This window comes from Brachyistius frenatus, unplaced genomic scaffold (genome assembly GCF_029030835.1).
Source record: "Brachyistius frenatus isolate BFR_SWC_R1_liver_20210118 unplaced genomic scaffold, ASM2903083v1 Contig_335, whole genome shotgun sequence".
Lineage (NCBI taxonomy): Eukaryota > Metazoa > Chordata > Actinopteri > Embiotocidae > Brachyistius > Brachyistius frenatus.
In genome coordinates, this window is record NW_027210934.1 from 235266 (window position 1) to 261950 (window position 26685).

At 42.8% G+C, this 26685-nt stretch overlaps 2 protein-coding genes across 3 annotated transcripts in view; one reads left to right on the top strand and one right to left on the bottom strand.

Annotated features, from left to right (window-relative positions):
- ncalda (neurocalcin delta a) overlaps positions 1 to 9848 on the top strand; it is a 44396-nt gene extending 34548 nt beyond the window's left edge. For both annotated transcript variants that reach the window (XM_069723588.1, XM_069723587.1), the window contains exons 3-5: positions 3805 to 3910; positions 5591 to 5710; positions 7641 to 9848. In XM_069723588.1, the coding sequence (XP_069579689.1) occupies positions 3805 to 3910; positions 5591 to 5688 (204 nt within the window). In that variant the 3' untranslated portion in view covers positions 5689 to 5710; positions 7641 to 9848. The remainder of the gene's footprint in view (positions 1 to 3804; positions 3911 to 5590; positions 5711 to 7640) is intronic.
- A 1411-nt stretch (positions 9849 to 11259) lies between these two features.
- Positions 11260 to 26632, bottom strand: LOC138635889 (grainyhead-like protein 2 homolog). The gene is made up of 15 exons (XM_069723594.1): positions 26364 to 26632; positions 25672 to 25858; positions 25152 to 25571; positions 24938 to 24993; positions 24028 to 24286; positions 23800 to 23911; positions 22506 to 22600; positions 18935 to 19093; positions 18790 to 18847; positions 18388 to 18527; positions 16524 to 16561; positions 16201 to 16292; positions 16023 to 16108; positions 15835 to 15899; positions 11260 to 12888 (listed from the first exon to the last, which is right to left on the bottom strand). The coding sequence occupies exons 1-15, from the start codon at positions 26375 to 26377 to the stop codon at positions 12774 to 12776; spliced, it is 1896 nt and encodes a 631-aa protein (XP_069579695.1). The 5' UTR covers positions 26378 to 26632; the 3' UTR covers positions 11260 to 12773.
- Between the last annotated feature and the right edge of the window lie 53 nt (positions 26633 to 26685).

Genomic DNA, 26685 nt, shown 5'->3' on the forward strand with positions numbered 1-26685 from the left:
TATGGAAAGGTTGTCACACATTACCATTGAAATGTTCCACAACAACGTTTCCCAAAATACATGTTTCACATGTGATCACATGTTTTTGCACATGTCAAATACATGTGTTTTTTGTCTGTAAGGTGTAATAGTCAGAGGAGCTCTTCCTCTTTCTGTCTTGAGGTCATCATCATGTTTTCCTGTCACCTTTCTGGAAGACATCTGCTTATGCACACCCCTGATTGTAGATTACATAAATGTTTGTGTGCGTCTACGTCCTCACTGATCATTTTTTACACCTTGACTTCTGTATTTTAGAGACATGTCGTATAATCTTTATTCCGTGTGGTGTTTAGTGTCATGTGATCATGATTTACCAGCACGTTACCCAGGTTGAGTTCACCTCAGCAGCATGACTGTGGCCAGCTCTTCATTGTAAGGACCCATTAACCCCCCCGGTGGTCTCCATGTCCTCTGTTCCCACTGCCCTCCATGAGCAGCAGTGACCGGGAGCTGCTGACGCTCTCTCCTGCAGAGAGTGTAAACGCTGGTGATGCTCGTAATTAGCCTTGCTGCTGGCATAATTGAATGAGATGGATCACAGGCAGCCCAACTCATCTCCTTCAGATAATGACAAAATGTGAACACAGACAGAGAGATAAAACTGTTTCATCCACTCTTCAGTAGTTGATATCTAACCTCCGTCTACCTCTCATGTGAGACACCGAGCCATCAGCAGAGCAGGCGGCCACAGAGGGAGGCTCATTGTCTCCATTTGCAAAACTGAGAGGAGACGACATTCATGCTGGTAAATAGTGAGATTGAAGAGAGCAGAAGGGAGATGAATAGATCACTGCTCAGGTGGATAAAGTCATCAAGCTGATTTCTCTGTGGTGTACGAGTGATGGAGAGGCTGCGTGGAAGTGTGTGTGTGACTCAAACACTTCTCATCTGGTTCTGCTGATGCAAATAAATCTCATCAAGTGGACGACCTCGTCACTCTTTACCTTTCTGCCTACATCTATTAGGGAAGGTAAGAAGCTGCTTTGCTTCTGCCTCACACTCAGAAGTGGTCAGGTATTATTTCAGACCTGTGGCTTTGTAGCTGCATATGTGCTTTTTTCTCTTTCTTTTGTCCTCACTTAAGTGCAGCTCCGGCTGTTTCTGCTTTCAAAGGAGACAACGTTGTGTTCTTGTCTGAAAGCTTCCTGCTCAAAGCCTCTTTTTTCTCTCTTTGACGCTCAGGTTGTAGAAGGGATGCTGCTTGAGCTCGACCAAGTCTCTCTAAAATGTACAAACATACCTGGGTGAAAAACAAGAAGAGAACGAAACATGCAGCTCGTTTTCAATGTTACACTTGCAAGAGAAATAACAAGAATCCACAGTAGAAGGTGAGAGGAGACAGAGACTCAGCTGTATGGAGGAAACACCAGCTGGCAGCGTGTCGTATGTGAAGAAGATAAGATGGAAAGCCTCAACTAATTAAGATAAAGCTTGTTGTCTGCGTGTTGAGAAGAAAAATCAAACCAGAGATTGTGGCCTTACTTATGGTGCAAGAGAGTTCCTCTGCCTGGTCACTGAAGACTGTATTAACAGATCAAACTAGCATTATTCTATTAAGAGCAAATGTCCGAACCCACATCTTTCCTCTGAAGATGTAAATCTCTAAAAGCTTCAAGCATTCAGTGAGTTCCTAAAACAGCTGAGTTTGTAGTTTTTACACCAACAAACAGGTTGACCTGTGATGCTCTTTAATCTACTATTCATTCTTCATTCACTACTCATATTCATAGACAGCAATCCTTCGACCAGTGTGATGGAGCTCTCCATATCACGGAGCTGCTCGAGGCGGCGGAGAGGCTCTGAGTGGAGGAACAGCTGTCGAGCTACATTCAGAGGAATCTTTGGGGGGAATGTCATTTTAATAAGATGAGGTGTTTCATCAGTGCCAGGAGAGGGATTTACGGAAATATGGCATGACAGCATCCTGTGAGGGTTTTCGTGTAACTTCAGGACCAGCAGGTGAACGAAGGCAGAACCTCGACCCGGTTCTTCTAGTGTGGAGTTTGTATGTTCTCCCTGTGCGTGAGTACGAGTGGTTGGTTGTCTGTCTGTCTGTCTGTGTTGTCTGTGTGTGTGTGTGTGTGTGTGTGTGTGTGTGTGTGTGTGTGTGTGTGTGTGTGTGTGTGTGTGTGTGTGTGTGTGTGTGTGTGTGTGTGTGTGTGTGTGTGTGTGTGTGTGTGTGTGTGTGTGTGTGTGTGTGTGTGTGTTGTCTTTGTGCTCTTTGAATGTGAAGGGTTGAGTCGGGGAGGTTTTCGGAGACAGCCTTGGTAGTTGCTGCTTCGTCCACGTAGAGCTTCATTCTTAGTCTTGTTGTGTTTTGGATATAAAAACTAGATTCATTAGTGCAATTTATTGGTTGTTGGTTTTGGTGTTTTTGTTGATTGACAGTAAGAAACCTCAGTAGAAGAATTATAAAATCAGGTGATCTGCATTCATGGGACATGAAGAAGTGAAGGATGAGTTGGTTTGAGACCAACGCTCCTCTGTGGCTCTGCTTTCACAGCTCTGTGTAGCTGAGACTACTGAGAGGCTGTGAGCTCCAGATCGCTTCTCTTCCTATTGGTTGCTTGTAATTTGGAGATTTAGAAATGTAATCTTATTCCACTAGCTGCTCTGGATTAGAGCAGCAGCTAAACCCCTAACATGTAATATTGGCTAAATGCACTAAACACTCAGAGCAGTTTGAAGGATTTCAATTAATAACAGAGGCAGCTCCACACTGAAATGAAGGCTGATATTATCTGTGGCTGCTGCTTGTCCCTCGACTCCACCGTGACCCGGGAGCTGAGCCGCTAACCAGCACCTATATAAAGCTCTGGCTGCACTGTAATCACAATCAGCCCTCTTCTGTTCACATGTCAGCTCCCATTCCCCTCAAACCCGCCTCCTTATTAGCGACAGAGAGAGTGGGCTGTGATTTCACTGTTTACTGCCAAACAGCCTGCAACGCAACAGAAAGCCGAGGAGACACAACACGGATAAATAGTCTGTGGGGGATTGTGTATGTTTGCCCACCCCACCCCCCACCCACCCCCGACCTGAACCACCAATCTGTGATCCCAGAGCGTCGAAGCAGTGCAACCAGCTGACATATTGGACTACAGGCACTGTGGATATTCTTCATATCGACTCATCTGTGTGTTTGTCTTTGTGACACAGCAGAATAAATGTCCCTGGTATCAATAAATGAAATATCATAGGGAACATGTTACATAAGATCCCTTGTGTGGCGAACTGCTTTGCGTGGGCTCTTCGGGATCTCTCGAGTTTTTACTCTCCGTCTGAGGGTGTCGAAAACTGAGTTTTCTGTTAACTATCAAGGCAACTCTGAAGGAATCTTTAGGAAAACAAGCTGAAGAGAAGCAGCACTGATTTTACAGGCTGAAAAGAAAAGTACTGCAAAGAATAGCAGAAAATAAGACACTAATCTTTGTTCCATTATTATAGTTTTGAGGACAGAAGATGAAGCGTTTATGGTAAAATTTCAAGAAATTGGATAAAATAGAAGAGACTTAAGAGATTTTTCAGTCACATGACCTTCACTTTGAGCACAATAACGCTGGACCTGAGAGGGATGCAAGTAAAGAGACGTTCAGTTAGAACTGCAGCAACGATGAAAAGTTAACATGCAACATCTAATCCAGCGGTTGGTCTCAGGCAGGTGAGGAGCCGTGGACATCGGCCAGCTGTGACCTTCGTAGAGACGGTGATTAGCAGCCCAACACCTTCCAGTGTGTCTGACCTCAGTGTGTCCCTCTGTAGGCAATATACAAGATGGTGTCCTCTGTGATGAAGATGCCTGAAGACGAGTCGACGCCTGAGAAGAGGACAGAGAAGATCTTCAGGCAGATGGACACCAACAGAGACGGTAGGCTCACCTCACTTAGTGGGAGTGGTTTCAGAGTTTCTACATTTAATTTATCAGTAAACAGAGAACTTGTCATCAGCTGAAGGAGTTTAACTGCACACACTTCTCGTAGAGGTGCGAGGCTGTTCAGGAAGCAGCATCCATGAAAGCAGGACTGTCTTCATTTTATTGCATTTGTGCTTCTAGTCTTTGACATGTACCTTCTTGAATTCTCGTACATGCTGGGTGGGCTGAATGGTTAACCACACCTTTTATATGTACAACGATCAGCCACAACATCAGAACCAGTGGCAGGTGAAGCATTAGGTAGAATAATGAATCCTCCCTTCATGAGGATCCTCATGTTCACTTGTTACTCAGTCTAACTGAGAGCTGTGGATTTATTTAAATGGCCGTTTTGGAGACTTGTGCTGGAAAGATGTGTTTTCAACCCAATTTATTTCAATGCAGATATATGCATGTGTATGTATCTTTAAGCATTTTGATCAAGCAAAGATCCAACAGATATTAAAATGCAGTCTGTTTTGATACATTTGGCAGGTACTGCTGTGCAAAGCTTTTTTAATGCTTCACCAACAAAGAATTTCAGAACAATCTGAGAGAAATGTTTTCCTGATTGCTGCATTGACCGATTGATTTTGTGTGAAGAGAATGCAGATGTGTTGAGCAGCTGGTCTCCTGATTATCTGTTATCATCGTACAAACCAGCCGCTGCAGCCTGAAGACAGAGTTACACCTGACCTGAACTTTTAGTCAGAATCAACACATGAGTGAACTGTAGATGGACGCAACCACCAGCACGCCATGTGGAGATCCAGAAAGATGACGGGAGGAAGAGAGAGATGGGCGAGGAGGATTTAGAGAGTAGTGTGGGTGGGTGGAGTAGTGACAGAGGAGTGGGTGGAAGAGGAGGAGGAGGAGGAGGAGGAGGAGGAGGAGGAAGAGCAGGAGAAGGAAGAGGAGGAGGAGGATGAAGAGGAAGAGGAGGAACAGGGAGGAAAGTGACAGCAGAACAAGGACAGCGAGATAAAGCAAGAGGGAGCTCGCTGACCACAACATGGAAGTGTGCTGTCTTCATTTTGCTGCTTCTAATGAGAATCACGAGCAGTGTGGGGAGACTGTCTGCTACAGGAGAGTCATCCCAACACTGCCACCTGTTGGCAAGAAGTGGAACGTCATCAGGTTGTGACGGCTCTTCAGCGAGAACAATCAAAAGAACCAGAAGAGATCAGAACGTTTGCAGTCACATCCCAGCATCTCCTGAATTCAGGTCAACAGGCATGAAGTGTTTTATTCAGGGCATCTGTTTCTCCGATGAGTGGCCCCGACATGGACCGGTCCTTATCACAACATGGAGCCGCCTATAAAGCAGAGAATCTAAGAGACACATTTACAGAAGCAGAACGAGTAACCAAGACAATTAGAGATCAAATGCACCATAATTCACTGCAATTACAGTCCTTTACTCTTTTTTTAAGAACAACATGTCTTCTGAAATGTGTCCCTGTAATGTGTGGGAGCGGCAGGTTTTTCTAAAACAAGAGGTTTCTTCTTTTTTTACCTTTAACTTCTCTGATAACCTGATCCAAATGTTTTTTGATGTGTCTTGTCTGCAGCACCGTCTCCTCCCTCCGGTTCCTGCTGTGCTCTGACATCATGCTGCTGTTGTGTGTGTTTTAGGCAAGCTGTCTCTGGAGGAGTTCATCAAAGGAGCGAAGAGCGACCCCTCCATCGTCCGCCTGCTGCAGTGCGATCCCAGCAGTGCTGGCCAGTTCTAAACCGGAGGCATCAACACAACCTGTAAGACTCACACTCAGCACCTTCACATGACATCTCTTCTGTGGTCGTGGTAAATGAAATGAAACTTCGGTTTATAAAACAAACTTCAATGCAACACCGTGTAGTCGGTTCGAAGGCGCGCAGGCGTCCGTGAAAGTACCGGAGGAGGGCCGAGGGCCGAGGGTCAGCCTCGGGAACCAAGGTGCTTCTCCTACGAATGCTGGTGCCTCCCAGGCAGAGAAAACAGCTGCTGAAGGGAATCTATTCAGAGTGTGTGTGTGCGCGGTGCAGGATGTGGGATGGATCATCCACCATGTCACCGGCTTTGTGACTACATGTAGTTCATGGCCTGATATAAGACACTTTGTTGGAGGTGGCAGGTGAAACTGCTTCGTCTTTAAAGCCCCCATGTGTAGGAAGCACCTTCTTTTAAAGTTTAAGCTCTATACTTTTTTACTTTTTTTTTGGAGGGAGCTGCGCTTTCTACCTAAGCTGTCACTGCCGCATGAATCTGGTCAGCGGCAGGCTACAAGCTGAATATCAGAGAATATGGAGCAGAGATCTATGCATCACGAAATCAGTGACTCATTAAATCGACTGTGGTTGCAGTGAAAATATGACAACAGCAGCCCGGCTGGTCTCTGAGTGTCTCCGGCGCCTCCTCCTGCTGCCCTGTACACACTTTGGAGCTGACAGTTGTGGTTGATGATGCAGCTCTGAAAGGATGCAGCAGACTCACAATTCCAGTCACAACAGAGTTCCCTTGCTGAGCTGCAGTGGAGGGAGAGTAGCTCAGAGAGGGAAGGTTGACCTCATATGAGTCTCTATTCAGTCATGGCGAGTGGTTATTGTTGGAGACAGAATTTGTGACCTCTCCTTCACTAAAGGTTTGTTTTGACTCTTTTTCTGCTGTTTACGTCGTTAGAAAAGTGAAAGAGATTTTAAGTTGCTCAAATTCACATGTCTAATTGAATGTGAATGAATTGTCCAGTTTGTTGTGGTTGTATTTTCCATCGTGGATAAAGTTGTAAAGTGTGTGAATCCCAATTGTAAAGCAGCTTTAAAGCGTCACAGTTGACTATAAAACATGGATCTGTAACATGCGACTTATTTTGAGTTTTGGGGATTTTTGGAAAGAATCATTCTCTCACAATCAGGTATTACTGTTGCCTGACTGAACTCATTGGTATTCATTTATTAGTAAAGAATGATATACTTTAATATACCCTATAATATCTCTGCTTGTATCACATGGACCCCTAAAGATCACCGTGGAGAACTTTTTCTGGACTACTTTTGCATTCCTCCTGTGATATTTAGCATTCAGTTCCTTCTGATTCGTAGAGAAAGGCTCAACTGTATTATGACAAAGGTTTATGTATTTTATATGATCACTGCTGGTCCTGACCGCAGAAAGAAAACTAGAGGACACATCTGACAGGTTGAGACAGTTACAGCGCAGAGAGCATGAGTGACATCATCTCTCCTCCCTGTAGTACTGTATCTGCAGAGGGACTCTGTTACTTGGCATCAGAACAGGACCAGACCAACGCAGCAGCTGTTCATACGGATCAGAGGGATTATTAAATATTGTGAGGGAACAGAAGTTAATTCGAGGTAACGCTACGTGTACTGTGGGGGGACACTGTGACCTTCAGTGTGCTCTGTCTAATCAGGCCAATGTTGGAAATGAACTGCCTCATGCAAATATTGGATTTACGCCTATAGTTTTGAGATGTACATTTATTTTTCTGCTACTTAATTCTCTGGGTCACACAAAAAAACGAAATACATCTGTGACCAGAACTTCAGCATCCGAATATTCAAGTATTAAAGATTAAAGAGAGCAAAAAAGGGCCCAAAATGATTAGATGTTGACATTCGATTACATGACAGCAGGTGATAACAATGACCACCATATGACTGCTCTCCTTCATTTGTGTCTCCTCAGTGTTTCTTTGGGTGACTCGAAATGCCCGTAACTCTCCACCATGGAGCAGACTGATGATGAAGAATGACGAGATGATGACGATGAAGAAGACAGGCCTTCAATTTGTACTGAGGACTTTCAAAGACGGGCAAAGGAGCCACATTCCCACCCCCACCCCCACCCCACCCCACCCTCACCCTTCAAGCCGTTTATCTAAACCCTCCAAACTCCATAAAGACTGATTATCATCAGGTTTCAAACCCCACCGATTGTAATTGAGTCCCTCAGTTCTGCTTTGGGCTTGTCAGAGTATGAAGAAGGTTTACAGGAGGTTGTATATATGCAGTATAAACTGGAGTCTCTGTATCAGTGTCTTTGCTCAGCTCTCTGTACCCTCTGAGGCTCCAGCCGGGGCCACACGGAGCCTCCATCACTCTAATGTGTAATAGACAGAGTGTGTGCATGAGACCAGGAGAGAGAGAGACATGATGGTGCTGAGTAGCAGGACATTCTGTAGGTGAGAGGATTTCATCTGCAGCGAGGGCCTGTGAAGTTTGTCCTTCACTCAGAACAAGTAATGCTTTCAGTTTCTCCTTTTCTACTGTGAGAATGTACGTGTGTTTGTGTATTTTGCAAACTTGACAGACTTTGTTTCATTTTTTTTCCCGGGACAACAACAACACGTACGTTTATGCTACTATGCATATGCACCCGAATCAGTAGTTTGATTTTGTGAAGCCTCACTGATGTAGTGGAAGGATGACAAGGATCCCTCTAGCTATCATCATCTGTTTCCATGACAACAACACAGAGGGTGTTACAACACTCTAGCTTAAGGTAAACATAGAAAACTAGTCTTTCCAAGCATTTGAGTACAGTGCACCTAAATTTGTAAAGCAAATCCACTTAGTCCACAATGCTCAGTTCAGAACAAATGTTGTGAAATAATAATAATGAAAAGATTTTTGTTTATTTAAGCTGTTGCGGGATATCAAGCATGCAAACCTCTTTCTTTTTTTTGACTTTTACAATGTGAAGAACAAAGACGCTCTTCACGCTCACTTTTAGATGTTCTGAAATGCCGCATGTTGAATCAGTCGTTGTACATGGGGGACGAACATAACACGTATGCATGTGACTTATGCGCATGTGTGTGTTTTTAATGTACGTTTATGGATATGAAACGGCCAGTTGCCCATCCAGCTCTGTGCTCGCTTCTGTATGTTAGTACTGCCAGCGTTAGTAGTGCCAGTGGTCAGTGTTGTTGACAGAGTGTGGACCGCCAACGCTGACACATCGATGGGTTCATCAGAGGAGGAGCTGCAGGACGACCAGCACGTACATATACATTACATATGAAGACGCTGGGTAGTCAGAGCTGAGAGCTTCTTCTGTTTCAGCTGAGATCAAAAATGAAATCACCATCCAGCTGTATGTACCAGAGCCCAACACACACACACACACACACACACACACACACACACACACACACACACACACACACACACACACACACACACACACACACACACACACACACACACACACAGAGCAGCAGACTGTCCAGTGGACGGTGTTGCATCAATACGAACTGCTGTGGGTCAGACGTCAGCGCTGGTGTCCCACTAAACTCAAATCAGATCCATTTATTTGGTCCAATCTGCTCTGCTTGTTTCTGTCTTTCACTTCTTCAATAGAAAACATAAAAAGAGAAAAATAAAAACCTCTTCCAGATTTTAAGAAAGTCCAGCCAGGACCAGTGGGGAGCTCCACGGAGGCCACGCTAACATTACTGCATTGTTTTAAAATTAGAAAAGCTTTGAATGTTCAATTGAAAAACTGCTGTTTTGGGTTTTTTTGTAAAGAAAAAAAAAGATACAGACCAACAAACAGAATCACAACTACTGCAATGAAACTGTCTCAATGTGTTGCTTTCATTGTTTTTTTATTATTTTTTTTTTTTTTTTTTTTTAAAGCTGTCAGGTGTAAATTCTGTTAAAACACAAAAAAGCATCTTGTGGTCAAGTGCCAAATAAAAACAAAAACAGTATTGTATAAATTTATACTGTACAATTGTTATATGTTGAACAAAATGTTTGTAATTGTTGCATTTTGTAGGTTTTGTATGGGTTCCTGTATTTAGTGACTGTAGTTTTGGAACACAGGATTCTGTTTTTTTGGTCAACTTAAAAGGCAAAAATTAAATTTACAATTTATTGTGTGCAAGTATTCATGTGGTGTCTGGTTGATTGTGTAATATTGTGGGTTTTAGTTTATGGAAGACGTGTGTATGTTAGCTAATAGGTGACAAGTAATGCTGAAGATGGTTTTAAGTAGAAACAATGTCGCCCTTGCACAGACAAGTTTATTTTTTATTTGTAAAATTTCTCTTCAACACGGTCAGAATGAAAAAATTAAAGTTAAAAAAACGTATTTCAAAGTGAAATAACTTGTTCTTGTGGAGATAACAGGAGCTCTGCTCAAACCTCTTTGAGCTGTAACTCTAAACCACATCTCTATTATTCTATCTGAGCTCCAGATAACCTTCAGTCTCCAACAGTCTGTATATATATGACCTTTATTTAACCAGGTAAAATCAATTGAGAACCAATTCTCATTTACAATGATGACCTGTCAGCACAGTCCACACAGTGACACAAACAGCACAGATACAAAACAGTATGACAAACACATGAGGAAAAGGCTAAAGACAACATGGGTAAATTAATAATAATAGTAATAGTAATATGAAGGCTTGATGTGTCGTAACTAATGTTTAATAAAGCGTTAATAATTCTAGTGATGTGTCAGAAGTTTGCTACCTCGTCATGATTAGATGACCCTTTCTGAAAATCTGGACCGTGAAAGTGGTATATTAAAGTGTATATTCAGGGTCCAGAAAAAATAAGGCATTCCCTTTACAATAATCTGCATTTATATATAAACCTTTCCGAAAGTAGGAAGTTGCATCCTGTGCTGCTCTTTATTGTGATTTAGATGAGGATTACTTAATGCAGCAAACTGGGGCACAAACTTTTTCCTACAATACAAATATTAAATGATTTCTAGAAAAAAATGTCCCCTTGTGGGATTAATGAAGTATCTATCTATCTATCTATCTATCTATCTATCTATCTATCTATCTATCTATCTATCTATCTATCTATCTATTATTTATCTATCTATCTATCTATCTATCTATCTATCTATCTATCTATCTATCTATCTATCTATCTATCTATCTATCTATTATTTATCTATCTATCTATCTATCTATCTATCTATCTATCTATCTATCTATCTATCTATCTATCTATCTATCTATCTATCTATCTATCTATCTATCTATCTATCTATCTATCTATCTATCTATCTATCTATCTATCTATCTATCTATCTATCTATCTATCTATCTATCTATCTATCTATCTATCTATCTATCTATCTATCTATCTATCTATCTATCTATCTATCTATCTATCTATCTATCTATCTATCTATCTATCTATCTATCATTTGTCTATCTATCTATCTATCTATCTATCTATCTATCTATCTATCTATCTATCTATCTATCTATCTATCTATCTATCTATCATTTGTCTATCTATTATCTATCTATCTATCTATCTATTATCTATTAATTATCTGTCTGTCTGTCTGTCAAATTATTTCTACTGAGACAGAGTCTACACTCTTTGATGGCGGTTATCTGCTCTCTGTAATCATTTTGGGAGTCTTGACACTTACAAATGTTGATGCAGGACGCCTTTTTCTTGATTGTAAGATCAAAATTGCATCATTCTCAGTTTGTTCATGCACAAGCCTTCATACGTATCAGCCAAAGTATCAACCATTAATACCAAATACATGTGGGTAGCCAGGTTTGAAAAGGTATGACCACTTAAATCCATTTATTAACACCTTTTCAGCAACTTTAATAACTGTATTTTTACCAAACAATGAATAAACAGCTGCCAAAGGAATTTCTTACAACCTGAATTGTTCTTATAACCGATATATAAAGCATTCGCAAATGATTCAATGACCGTTACTAATGCTATTAAAGCACTCATAAAGCTGCTATATTAGAAAATGCTAATGTAAATGTAAATTATAGCTGTGAAGCAGCAGACAAGGAGAGATAACTGACTGGATATAAAACTATCTTTATTGGCTCCAGCGATAGAAATGGTGTCAGTGAATCAGGTGTAAACACAGCAGGAACATCCCATGGCGGATCTCAAAGATCGTGTAAACGGATGAAGTCCTTAACGAAAGTCATAAATACTAATGACTTCAGCAATAAACACACGCACAGAGGAAGTAAAACAGTTTAACAGCATCCTGGAGGCAGTCATGTTCCCTGACGGTGCTTTGTGATTATAGATCCAGAGACACCAGCATGTAATCACAACCTGTGATAACGGTTATTTTACTGCATGGAGTCAAAATATTACCAATCACATAACAATAAAAAACACGGACAAACAATAACAATTAGAAGACGTTCCCTTTGACTTACAATTAAAACATGACAAGACATTTCTAAAAAAATTATTTCACACATAGAAAACAATGAGCCGTCACTGAACCGTCGGGTGCCAACAAAAGATGTCGCAGACTTTTGGTGACACAACTATTTCAAAACCTCCACCCCCAGAAGAGGTAACGGGAAGGATGTCCGACAGCACAGCTCCCTGCTGCTAATACAATATACAATGTCTTCTTCCTGTGAGACCACGGCAGGCTTGGTGCTGACCTGGATTAAGCCTCGTCCTCGTCACAGTTGGACAAAACGAGTTCAGAGTGAATTCCTCTGGAGTTATTAAGGATGTTAGCCGGGAAAGATGAAAAGATTTCTCCCACCTGACAGCAACTCCATAGGTTTTAATGAGTCCTCTGCTCGTAGAGCAGGTTGTCTCTGAACAGGAGCTGCAGCAGGTGTATTCTGCCTGCTGGGAGGAGCACCTGCTGATGATCCATGCAGGGAAACAAACCCTCCTGAGACTCCCATGTGGCCTTCAGAGAACCCAGTTTGGTGCTGTCATCTAAATGCTGCTAACAGTGCTCATGAACTTCTACGCACGTCATGTCTCTCAGCAGTGGTCACCTCGGTCCGGACCGGTCTGGACCGGTGATGAGCACAGAGCCTCAGATCTCTGACAGAGTCACTCGCAAGGAGTCGGCTGAGTGCTCGATGGCCAGGATGAAGGTGTCCTCGTTGGAGTAGTGCTGGATGATGTTGTCGTCCATGTTCACCAGGACACTAAGGAGGACAAGAACAGGTTAGAAAGACTTGTTTGATTCTCCACAGATTGTCAGGGATCTATTTTAATGGTGGTCTAAAGTAGGGCGCATAGTTCAAACCTGGTGGTACTTGGTGTCCTGTTTAATCATGAAATAAACCAAGCTGAGTGCATTCTACCATTCCCAATGATGTGTGTGTGTGTGTGTGTGTGTGTGTGTGTGTGTGTGTGTGTGTGTGTGTGTGTGTGTGTGTGTGTGTGTGTGTGTGTGTGTGTGTGTGTGTGTGTGTGTGTGTGTGTGTGTGTGTGTGTGTGTGTGTGTGTGTGTGTGTGTGTGTGTGTGTGTGTGTGTGTGTGTGTGTCTGCAGATTATCATTCTTATCATCAAGTTAGATGACCAAAAACTTTTTGCTTCTAAATTCAGACAAAACAGAAGTTCTTGTACTTGGTCCTAAACACCTCAGAAACTCTTTCTGTAATCACTTAGTTACTCTAGATGACGTTGTCTTGGCCTCCAGCAAAACTGTGAGGAACCTTGGAGTCATCTTTGATGAGGATTTGTCCTTCAGACACCAGATAAAGCAAATCTCAAGAACTGCCTTCTTTCATCTACGTAATATTAATAAAATCAGAAAAACTCATTCATGTGTTTGTTACTTCTAGACTAGATTATTGTAATTCCTTGTTGTTGGGATGTCCAAATTACTCATTAAAAACCTGCATCTGATCCAAAATGCTGCAGCAAGAGTACTGACGGGATTTAACAAGAGAGATCATATTTCTCCAGTTTTATCTTCTCTTCACTGGCTTCCTGTGAAATCAAGAATAGAATTTAAAATTCTCTTGATGACTTACAAAGCTCTACATGACCAGGCTCCATCATATCTTAGAGATCTTATAGAACCATATAATCCTAGCAGAGCACTTCTCTCTCAGTACGCTGGTCTACTTGTGGTTCCTAGAGTTTCCAGAAGTAGAATGGGAGGCGGAGCTTCAGTTTTCAGACTCCTCCCCTGTGGAACCAGCTCCCAGTTTGTGTTGGAGGGGCAGAAACCCTCTCTGGCTTTAAGATTAGACTCAAAACGTTCCTTCGTGATACAGCCTATAGTTAGGGCTGGCTCAGGTAGACCTGAACCAACCCTTAGTTATGCTGTTATAGGCCGAGGCTGCTGGAGGACCTCGTTACATGCTGATCTTCTTTTCTTTCCTCCTACTCTTTAACTGATTCATACCTCACCATCTTCTTCTCTCCCATAGTTTCTTCTTATTATCTGTTGTCTCCATTCAGTTCCTTCACTCGTGTAGTTTCTGTTCTTTCTTTTCCAGATGTCCCGTCATGGAGCTGCATGTCTCTGCTCTGTGATTGTCGTCTCCACCAACAGTTCTTCTCTTCTGTCTCTATGCTGTCCTTTTCTCTCTCTGCTCTCCTCTCTCTCTCCGCCCACCTCTGATCCTGGTTCTATTAACAGATGCTCCGCCCACCTCTGATCCTGGTTCTGATAACAGATGCTCCGCCCACCTCTGATCCTGGTTCTATTAACAGATGCTCCGCCCACCTCTGATCCTGGTTCTGATAACAGATGCTCCGTCCACCTCTGATCCTGGTTCTGATAACAGATGCTCCGCCCACCTCTGATCCTGGTTCTGTTAACAGATGCTCCGCCCACCTCTGATAACAGATGCTCCGCCCACCTCTGATCATGGTTCTGATAACAGATGCTCCGCCCACCTCTGATCCTGGTTCTGATAACAGATGCTCCGCCCACCTCTGATCCTGGTTCTGATAACAGATGCTCTGCCCACCTCTGATCCTGGTTCTGTTAACAGATGCTCCGCCCACCTCTGAACCTGGTTCTGTTAACAGATGCTCCGCCCACCTCTGAGCCTGGTTCTGATAACAGATGCTCCGCCCACCTCTGATCCTGGTTCTGTTAACAGATGCTCCGCCCACCTCTGAGCCTGGTTCTGTTAACAGTTGCTCCGCCCACCTCAGATCCTGGTCCTGTTAACAGATGCTCCGCCCACCTCTGATCCTGGTTCTGTCGGAGGTTTCTTCCTGTTAAACGGAGTTTTTCTTCCCTCTGTTGGAGGTTTTTCTCCCTTAAAGAGGAGTTTTTTTCCTCCTGGCTTATGTGGGAATTGTTGAATTGTTGAATTGATGAATTGTTGACTTGTTGTTGAATTGTTGAATTGATGAATTGTTGAATTGATGAATTGATGAATTGTTGAATTGATGAATTGTTGAATTGATGAATTGATGAATTGATGAATTGATGAATTGTTGAATTGATGAATTGTTGAATTGATGAATTGTTGAATTGATGAATTGTTGAATTGATGAATTGATGAATTGTTGAATTGATGAATTGTTGAATTGTTGAATTGATGAATTGTTGACTTGTTGAATTGATGAATTGATGAATTGTTGAATTGATGAATTGTTGAATTGTTGAATTGTTGAATTGATGAATTGTTGAATTGTTGAATTGATGAATTGTTGAATTGATGAATTGATGAATTGATGAATTGTTGAATTGTTGAATTGTTGAATTGTTGAATTGATGAATTGTTGGTTTCTCTGTATAATATTATGAAGTCTTGCTGTAATGACTTTAATGTGTTAAGTGCTATGAAATAACCTGTGTTGTGATTTGGCACTATATAAATAAAATTGAATTGAATTGAATTGAATTGAATTGAATTGAATTGAATTGAATTGAATTATCCCAGTAAAACACTGCGTCAGACTTTAAGCCAGGTTTTTGTCTCTCTTGAAGGGGCAACCTGCAGATATCCATGAACCAACAGTGCAGCTGACCACAACTCATTTGAAGACAAACACACACATGGCTGCACTATTTAAACAACCTGGCTGCTGGTTGGGAAAATGATCTGAAACACTTGGGAAGTCTTTTCTGTGTTGTAGAATAGAGCCCTCCGTCTTGGCTTTGTGCAGTTTGACTCACCCTTTTTTGCTTTTTTGGTAAACTTTGGCCATCTTGTTAAAAGGCACTGCATATTTTTCAGAGATCTGTGGAGACAAAGTGTATTTTAAATGTTAAAGCAGTAAATGGTTAAGTCACTATTCTGCGATGGACTAATGGATGACTTGTGTTTCAGCAAACATTTAAAGCACCACTTCATGAACACTCACAGCCTCCGTCAGAGCTTTCAGGGTTGGGGAGCGCAGCATTAGGGCATCAAACACTTCATCACACTCCTTCCTCACATATAGTAGAACTGATGAACATAGAACAGGCAAGACGTAACATGCATTTAGTAAAATAAAGAGTTATTAGGATAAGAACTTGTAATGAGTAACATTAACAAACCTTTTCTTTCCAGTTCCACTTTGGTCTTCTTGGGCTGAGGTGGACGGACGTCTTCCTCACCAACACATGGCATCCTCTTCTTCACAACGCTTCTGATGAAGACACACATGAACCCACGTCAAAATGCCAGGAATACTGGATCCCTCGTGTCAAATGTTGAATTTATCTAAACATCAGGGACATTTTTAATTCCACTTCTGTTCTGGTTACGGCACGATAAGGATGAAATCAAATAAATCTTTAAGCATTCCTCTGTGATCATCAAAACTAAAAAAAGTCAAGGTCAGAGAGCTGCTACACGTGAGAGTTGAGAGCACACGAACCCGTTTCTGTCAACCGCCTCGGTTTTGAAAGAAAACACCTGCAGACAGAATGAAAAAGCAGCATGAGACACATTCCCTCTGTGTGTGTGTGTGTGTGTGTGTGTGTGTGTGTGTGTGTGTGTGTGTGTGTGTGTGTGTGTGTGTGTGTGTGTGTGTGTGTGTGTGTGTGTGTGTGTGTGTGTGTGTGTACATATATATATACAGTGGGTACAGAAAGTATTCAGACCCCTTTAAATTTTTCACTCTTTGTTTCATTGCAGCCATTTGCTAAAATCAAAAAAGTTCATTTTATTTCTCATTAATGTACACTCAGCACCCCATCTTGACAGAAAAAAACAGAAATGTAGAAATTTGTGCAAATTTATTAAAAAAGAAAACCTGAAATATCACATGGTCATAAGTATTCAGACCCTTTGCTCAGTATTGAGTAGAAGCACCCTTTTGAGCTCGTACAGCCATGAGTCTTCTTGGGAATGATGCAACAAGCTTTTCACACCTGGATTTGGGGATCCTCTGCCATTCTTCCTTGCAGATCCTCTCCAGTTCCGTCAGGTTGGATGGTAAACGTTGGTGGACAGCCATTTTCAGGTCTCTCCAGAGATGCTCCATTGGGTTTAGGTCAGGGCTCTGGCTGGGCCAGTCAAGAATGGTCACAGAGTTGTTCCGAAGCCACTCCTTTGTTATTTTAGCTGTGTGCTTCGGGTCATTGTCTTGTTGGAAGGTGAACCTTCGGCCCAGTCTGAGGTCCAGAGCACTCTGGAAGAGGTTTTCTTCCAGGATATCTCTGTACTTGGCCGCATTCATCTTTCCTTCAATTGCAACCGGTCGTCCTGTCCCTGCAGCTGAAAAACACCCCCATAGCATGATGCTGCCACCACCATGTTTCACTGTTGGGATTGTATTGGGCAGGTGATGAGCAGTGCCTGGTTTTCTCCACACATACCGCTTAGAATTAACGCCAAAAAGTTCAATCTTGGTCTCATCAGACCAGAGAATCTTATTTCTCATAGTCTGGGAGTCCTTCATGTGTTTTTTGTCAAACTCTATGCGGGCTTTCATATGTCTTGCACTGAGGAGAGGCTTCCGTCGGGCCACTCTGCCATAAAGCCCCGACTGGTGGAGGGCTGCAGTGATAGTTGACTTGGTGGAACTTTCTCCCATCTCCCTACTGCATCTCTGGAGCTCAGCCACAGTGATCTTTGGGTTCTTCTTTACCTCTCTCACCAAGGCTCTTCTCCCACGATTGCTCAGTTTGGCTGGACGGCCAGGTCTAGGAAGAGTTCTGGTCGTCCCAAACTTCTTCCATTTAAGGATTATGGAGGCCACTGTGCTCTTAGGAACCTTGAGTGCTGCAGAAATTATTTTGTAACCTTGGCCAGATCTGTGCCTTGCCACAACTCTGTCTCTGAGCTCCTTGGACAGTTCCTTCAACCTCATGATTCTCATTTGCTCTGACATGCACTGTGAGCTGTAAGGTCTTATATAGACAGGTGTGTGCCTTTCCTAATCAAGTCCAATCAGTTTAATTAAACACAGCTGGACTCCAATGAAGGAGTAGAACCATCTCAAGGAGGATCAGAAGAAATGAACAGCATGTGAGTTAAATGAGTGTCACAGCAAAGGGTCTGAATACTTATGACCATGTGATATTTCAGTTTTTCTTTTTTAATAAATTTGCACAAATTTCTACATTTCTGTTTTTTTCTGTCAAGATGGGGTGCTGAGTGTACATTAATGAGAAATAAAATGAACTTTTTTGATTTTAGCAAATGGCTGCAATGAAACAAAAAGTGAAAAATTTAAAGGGGTCTGAATACTTTCCGTGTGTGTGTGTGTGTGTGCGTGTGCATGCGTGCTTCCTCACCTGCCCAGTTCTCTGCAGGTTTCCAAAGTGGACATCAGGAATGAAGAGAACCGGCTGGGCGTCCAGGTCCAGCATCCTTTTGAACAGCGTGCTGTCGGCCTTCCTCACGGGAGAGATCGGACCTGAGCTGCCATTTTTCCCTGATCCAGAGAGAGCGTGGACTCAGCATCTGTTGCCAGGCAACCACTCCAAGTACAGTTTTGATTGGGTGTGATTACATTTGCCTGCCGTTTTAAGTCATCTCTGTTCCATTCAGTTTCATTATTTCCAGGAAGTGCTCTGTACCCTTGTCTTAGTGGATTTTAAAATCAAGCACACTGACATTATTTATGTAAATATAATTAAAATGAATATCATAATTTTCATTATTAAGCCAAAAGAAAGAAGATAATGTTGTTTCACCTTTGGTCTTCTTCCTGAGCTGCTTCTTCTCCTCATCACGAAGTTTCCTCTCAGCACCCTGAAAACAAACGAATATTCTAAAAGACTGATGACGCTCTGATCTGATCACCGTCGACCTAACGAGGTGTCCGACGGCCTTCCTCACCTTGTCGCAGAACACCTTGATCTGAGCGAAGGCGCGGTGGATGGGCCGCCTGCTGCAGCTGTTGTAGCTGTAGGTGTCAATCTGGATGATCAGCGGCATCCCCTTCACGCCCTTCTGCGAGGAGAAGTCGGTGCTCAGACAGTTCACCGAGATAAAGACCTAGAAACACAAAGCAGAAGACACGTCTATTCATTTATTATTTTCAGCTGTCATACAGCAATGATTCCAAACCAGGAATACTCGTACCACAGAAGTTTTTTTCTGAAACTGCCCGTCATTACATGAAAAGAACGTGGAGCAGCTCAATAATCTATCAAAATAATCATAATTTATTTTGAATTAAAAGCAAGCGAGCAGAGATGTCTAACAGTTCCAGATACAAACAGATAAACAGTTCCCAACTGTTTTTACTGTCGACTGATAAATGATTGAAATGCATAACTGCAGCTAAAAGTCGTGAAAATGGAACCTTTTCTTATTTCCATAAAGAGTCGAGATTGTTCGAGAAAAGTAATGGATGAACTGCAATGATCAAAATACTGAATATATGTCACCCATATTTTAACAACGTTTAGAGATAAATGGTAGAAATATTAAACCAAAAGTGGGATAAAGCTCTGAATAAATGGTTGAACTGTTCAGCTTCTGCCATTTCAAATAGTAGTTTAAAAAAGTAGTTAACTAATTATATGTAAATTGTCTTTATCTAATTTAGTTATTGAACATCCAATTTAAATGAAAAGTACATTAAATTAAACATATTATCTGATGACAATGATGCTGCCTGAGAAAATTAATTTAGTCTTCTCTTGGAAACCTTTCAAGAAACTTTAAGTCTTCGCAGTAACTGAAAACAATGTTTTGTTGGAGGATGGTTGTTGCAAATGGAGAATCTTGTCTGGACGGGTTGTAAAGCCGAACAGGGTTTCTGGGACGTGATATGAGCCTCTCCCCAAAAATCCACCACATTCATCCCTGTAATTCTCTTTTGTAAGAGCTGGAGAAGCATTCGCTGACAGTAAACAGTTAAAGCCCAACGTGTATCATCAGATCAGCTAAAGTTCAGTTCCTTTAACAACCAGTCTGCTGGAGAGATCTGATAGAGATGAATGTTTTCTAATGAATCTCCACCTGACTCATAAACCTTACAGTGATGAGTGAGAGGGTCACGAGGTCGTGAGTCACAGCAGCAGTTCACAGGCCAGAACCAACACTCAGCATGCAAACCTTCTCAACGCTCCTTTAGATGATGACAAACAACCTGCAATCTCAAATGCTTCAAGTGAAAGCGCACCTTGTGAATCACACTGATTTACAAGAAAGTGTGATTAACGTGCAGAAATTCTCAGTGGTTTAATATTGTTGCAGACCATTAGTGTCAAAGCTTTTAGAAACACAGGTCTCTTTCCCAAAGCTCCACATGTAGCGGAGCCGAGCTGCAGACCTGCTCCTGCCTATCACTATTAGTCCATTAGTGCACACGGTGTAGTCTACGTGTAGTGATCTTCACACACATTCTCATGATTGAGGCCAAACCATCTCAACCAATATAAACTGCAGCTGGATTTTCCAGTTGAACCAGACCGACAGCTCCAGCAGCAGGTCAGCAGACACGGATAACGGTAGAGATTCCTCTCTGCGCCTCAACAGCAATTTTCCCACTACGCAGCATCAACAGCATCGTGTCTGAACCTGCAGAGGTGAGAGCTGATTGCTGGAAAGGCCTGCAGCACAAATGAACCTCCTACACACCTCCACACATTCACACCTCCACAGACATAAGCCATTCAAATTTCTCCACAAGTGCCGGACACATTGCTGCTGCTGCCGCGCGCGTGTGTGTGTGTGTGTGTGTGTGTGTGTGTGTGTGTGTGTGTGTGTGTGTGTGTGTGTGTGTGTGTGTGTGTGTGTGTGTGTGTGTGTGTGTGTGTGTGTGTGTGTAAGTGTGTGGGAGTTTGTGTGTGTGGGAGGCTTGTTTTGTTTGTGCATACTGGTGTGCAAACATTCAAATACCTTCCTGTAAAGCAGAGAGTTCATGGGGCCACAGCGTCAACTCAATCCGGCACAAACAAACAAACAAACAAACAAACAAACATGACAGCAGAGTCATGCTGCAGGAAGCTGCTCTTCTCCCCGTACAAACACATTTCCCACTCTACTACAATAAGGATGCTGACTGTTGCCCGGCAACAGCTGAAACCTGCCCCCCCCCCCCCGCCCTCCCAAAAAAAGATCATTCGCACACAAAAAATTCACACAAAATACTCATATTTTTTTGTATGTCTGCAAATTAAGGTCTGATTGGGCGTCCCATTCAGTTTAGAAACCTACATTTCTGCACAAAAAGAGAGAGAGAAGTGACAGCAGTGACGTGAAGCATCACATTTCCCCAGAATGACGCTGCTGCTCCTACTGTGGAGCTCATCAGTCAGGAAGCAGCAGACAATGATCATCTGACAACCAACTAAACCCGAGTCCCCCTCAATCAGTTTGCATTATGAAGTGTAGGATGAACTGATTATGGACTACAAATCAGCATCCCAACTTCTCTGCACAAATCATAATAAAATCTAACAGAACATGTTCTTTAATCACTGCTGTCTGTTATCTATAAAACATCTGCAGCATGTAGATCTTCTGATCTCAAAGCAGCGCTACATTATCGTGGTCAGCTGTACAACAAGTGTGCACAGCTGGATGCCGTATCACCAGAGTCGTGACGGCGTGTGAAAGACTGGAAATATTTATCCACAGATCTGCAAAGCTGCAATTACCTGTTTTTCACTGAGGCTGATTGTGGAGCTCTCATTTAAACTGAATTGGAGCCACAAGGCGAGTGTGTGTGTGTGTGTGTGTGTGTGTGTGAGTGAGTGAGTGAGTGAGTGAGTGAGTGTGTGTGTGTGAGTGAGTGAGTGAGTGAGTGAGTGAGTGAGTGAGTGAGTGTGTGTGTGTGTGTGTGAGTGAGTGAGTGAGTGAGTGAGTGAGTGAGTGAGTGAGTGAGTGTGTGTGTGAGTGAGTGAGTGAGTGAGTGAGTGAGTGTGTGTGTGTGTGTGTGTGTGTGTGTGTGTGTGTGTGTGTGTGTGTGTGTGTGTGTGTGTGTGTGTGTGTGTGTGTGTGTGTGTGTGTGTGTGTGTGTGTGTGTGTGTGTTTACATGTTTGCTGTTTGTCTTTATCCAACTGACCACCATCATGAAGGTGAAACGTGAGCAGATTCCTTTCAGGTCTGCTGCCGTGTGTCCAGCGTGTCTGCGACACCAAACAATGGACGGAGACAAAGCAGGAGACGCTGCTTATGTCATGGAGGACTGAACAGTTGGGTGTGGATGGTGCGACATATGACGACATATGACCCTCTAGCTATTCTGAAACTAGGAGGTCTCTTCAGTCCACTGACAGATGGTTGAGTATAGAGAGAAGAGTCCTCGCAGTTCAACTGAGAAATCTTCCCTTCAATTAGCAAACAGTTTGGTTCTGACATGAAGACAGAACACTCTTCCGTCATGGACCGATTCCTTCCTGCTTTGACTTCAGCAGCTCAATCTCAATAATTTTTTTGTGGTTGTGTTTCTACCTTGGCTTCTTCACTGACATCCCACGTGAAAGACACAGCGTTGTAGGCAATTTCCTCCACGTTGCCGATCGTGTTGAAGCTCTCCTTGTAATCAGCTGCATGCACAGAGAAAGTGAGAAGAAAGTGTTTCAGTGGATGTCAGATGTGGACATGTGGTTTCAGTCCACAAACAACAATTCAATACAAGGATGTCAAATTACACAATTACAAGTACAAATCCACATGTAAAATTATAATCCCTTAAAATCCTTTTAGTACGAGCACAGAAGTAAAATGTATATATGTAACAAAAGTTTTACACACAACATGGGAGTTTGCCCCGTCCAAAGAGTGGCAAGATAGATGTGAAAGGTCGCTTGGTGTGAGATCATGGATGGGAAACCAAAGAAAAAAAATTACATTTGTTGTTTTGACTTTTTGCATTCCTATGAAATCCTGAACACTGACTGGCTTCAGGCCTTAAACACCTCTTTGGTGGATCTGCTAACAATTCATTCGAGATGTTCCCAACTAGACGGCTGAAACAAAGTGAAATGCAGTGAAGTATAACATTATACACTGTTATACACTTGAACAAATGTACTCAGTAAAACATTTTACCACTGTTTAGCTGCCAGTCTTTCAATAAACTGTCTACTTTTTCCCCTTTAACTCATGCAGCATCTGTAACTCTGTCAACATGTTTTCATGTTTCATGTTTTCATCCAACAATTGAGCTTCCAAATGAGTAACAAAAGGCCACTGTTACCTCCTCATAAACCCTGCTCATGTATTCATTTCCACATGTTTACCTCGTCTACGGCAGGTTGCTGCCGGTACCACGGTTGGTATTGGACTGAACTTGCCACAAACAAAAACCACCACCACAGTGTGTGAAATCTCTGCCTCATTCCACTGAGTTTTAAATTGCAGGTTGAGGCTTGTTTCCTGCTGATCGTACAGGATATGGCCACAATCCAGGGCCCACCTATTTCTCCTGTTAACGTCTATGCAAATGTTGGCCCACTGGCTATCTCCTCGAGGAGCTCCTGTGGGAATTGAGGATTGTCTGTTATTCAAATTGTATCATGTCTCAGCTCATGATGTGCGTCTCCTGGGGCCTCCTGCTCTCTCTCTCTCTGAGGTGAAAGTATCTCGTGTGATAGACAGAAGTGCGATACTCAATACTGAAGTGTGTGTGCCATTTTTGGGTGTGGGCCTATTTCCCATCTGCTCCACTTGTACTGTAAACCCCACCCAGCAGTGAGTGTAGGAGGCAGGCTGGCAGTGAAGAGGAAAATACTCATCATCTCACCGATGTCCAGGACTCTCTGTTTGGCAGTGTGCTGGCGGGAGTGCCAGTATTTCCAGTTCTTCAGCTGCTCATCTCTGCACTTTTCTTCCCCAAAGACAACCATGATAACACTCTGGAGTGAAAGCAAATACAGACACGTATAAATAATCAGCTCAAAATATTTCATGCACTTTGTTGATAAGATTGCAGTAAAACTTTCTACATATGCTCCCCCCCCCCCCCCCTCACCTGTACAAGACTGTCCCGCTGCAGCTCCGAGCCTCCCGTGGTGCTTCGTTCGCTCCTGGACAGGCTCCCATCAGACCCGTGTGGCGCCGTCGCTCCACTCACCCGCACTTTGCATCTGGGCTGACAGAGGGACGATCTGAAGCCGGTCTCGGACAGTGTCAAAGCATAGAACTGGCCCCGGTTCAGGTAAGCCAGGGGTCCTTCGCCCTGCCGCGGCCGCAGCGACATGCTGGCCTCCAGATTGTACTGGAAACTGTCACTGGAAGAACATCAGCATGTGTTGAAATGTGTGGCAATCTTCATGAAGACACAACATCTCCTCTGACATGCCAATAACCACATTTATGGAGAAAGAAAAAGGAAAACTAGCACACATTTTATCAACATTTTTATGAAAGAGAAAACAACGTGAATTTCGAAGACATGTTTTCTGAATGAAGTGGACGGGAAGAGTGATTTTATATTGCAAAAGTAGCAGAACAAGAAGGTAAACACAGATTCCATTCATCAAACAACTGATGTGCAGCAGAACAGAATTAAATGATCATTCTAGAGATATTCAATATTTTTCTTAGGATTACCACATCTGAAAAGACCAAAACCAATAATTTCTTGAGCCTACTAATAACTACAGAATCCAAAATGTACAATTTACTCCTGTTTGAGTAAAATGAAACAACATATTCGTGACCTGCTTTTGAAGAACTACTTCAGCAGGAATGTCTGGGCGTGAGGTTGAGAGCAACAGAGAGGCTGCGTAAGTCACACAACAGTGGGACAGACTGAAAGTATTGGTTTTGGTCTTTTCAAAATAAAACTATAGACTGTTGATAGCCTTGTCCTTTAAAACGTCTGCATCAGAACATTGTGAGGTCACATGTTGCTGTTAGTCGCTAAAATGTCAACTTACTGTGGTTGGCTGTAGTGGAAGGTCTCACCTCCTGAGGAAGGACTCTGGTGGTACATCTGTGGAAAGAGACAAGACATATGGTGTTTTCAAAAGAAGAAACGCAGGAAACTACTGCGAATCAAGCAGAAAAAAAGAGTGTATAAAAGTTAACTTGACTTATAAAGCACGACTTAAGACCAGCTCCACCTCTCTCCCCTCAGATAACAAGCCTGACCTCTCGTTCCACGGCATCCTCATACGTGCTCTCCGGAGTGCTTCTCTGTTCATCTTTGAGGTAAGCAGCGGGGGACAAATCATAGCACCTCTGCTCGTAAACCATCCTCATCGGCTCTCTAGCTTCTTCTTGGTAAGAAGCACTGGAACAAGAAGCCGGCGGAGACGTGGGGCCCTCCGTCTTGATCAGAGCAAGAGGTGCAATGCCCCCTCTGGTGTCTCCTGGGAGGCTGAGAGCTGCATACTTGGAGCCCTGATGTTCGGCAGCGGTGTTGTTATTTAGGGACAGGTTGACGGGCATCGATCGTAGAGCCTGAAGATGGTGATCTAGAACATCCAGGCTGCTGCAGTTACTCGGCCCGAGAGCAGCGAGATCTGTGGCTTTGACACCGCCGGTGGTGCGTCTCCTCTCTCTGGGAACCTGACGGGGTTATAGCCAACACAAAAGATGAGACCTGAAACAATCACAAATTGGAAATTTTCTTTTTATTATTTTGACTTTAACATCAGGCCTTTCACACCTTGTAGTAGTCGTACAGCAGCCCGAGAGCTGCTGCGCTGTCCTCATCTCCGTTGATGCTCATCATGGCCTTGGTGGCAGCTGTCAATGGGTTCTCCAGGTAGCTCCTCCATGCTTCGTCCTCGCTGCTGAACACTCTGCGGGAGGGCGCCGACACTTCGTTTGGTACCACCACCACCAGCCGTTTACTGAGAAGACAGCAGGAAAGTGGGAAGAGGCAGTAAGCCATGCTGTTACTGCAAAGTCAATCTATCATGAGCAGAAGTCAGTCTGCCAACCACCAGGTATGCCCCGGGCTGTTTCTCACCAAACTCCAATTTAACTGTCCGCTGCTGGTGAGGTGTGTTTATGTAGGCTGACTTTACTTCTGAGGAATTACTGCTTATATATACCACAATTAACTAGCAAGATGGACTCTCTGAAAAATAAAAAGTATTGTAATTCATAAATACTGTCAAAAAGATAAACTATGTATAATATCTCAGTTTTTGACACACATAAGTTACAGTTATCTATAATCACAGCTAAATCCTCAGCAATGATTATAGCACATAAAAACAGTAGTATTTCACGAAAAAAAAACCACGTTATTTTAATTACTGTTTATCATCTAGATGTAAAAGGAATAAACTGCAGACATTTTATTCAATGACTAAGGCTCTGCTGCATGTTATATTACTGTCTTTCTCTTACCTGTCCAGGTCCATGATGCCTCCAGGACACTGATGGTTTTTAGGAGTTGCTTGAGAAGTGGACTTTCTAGTTTTTGCAGGTAAATTTGTGTGGGACACTAAAAAGAAAACATGAGCCCGCAAGAGGCGGCTCTATTTAACTTCCTCGTGAAAACATAATCTGTAACCTAATGTACTCAAATAAATTCCAATGTCCATGGTGTCAGATAAAACGTGAGTCCACACCAACTCATTAAAAAGTTACATTTGCTGCACGGACTAAGTTTGTACTCTGTTTGGGTAAATTAAGGGATGTTCAGCACATGAAGCGGCAGCATGAACGA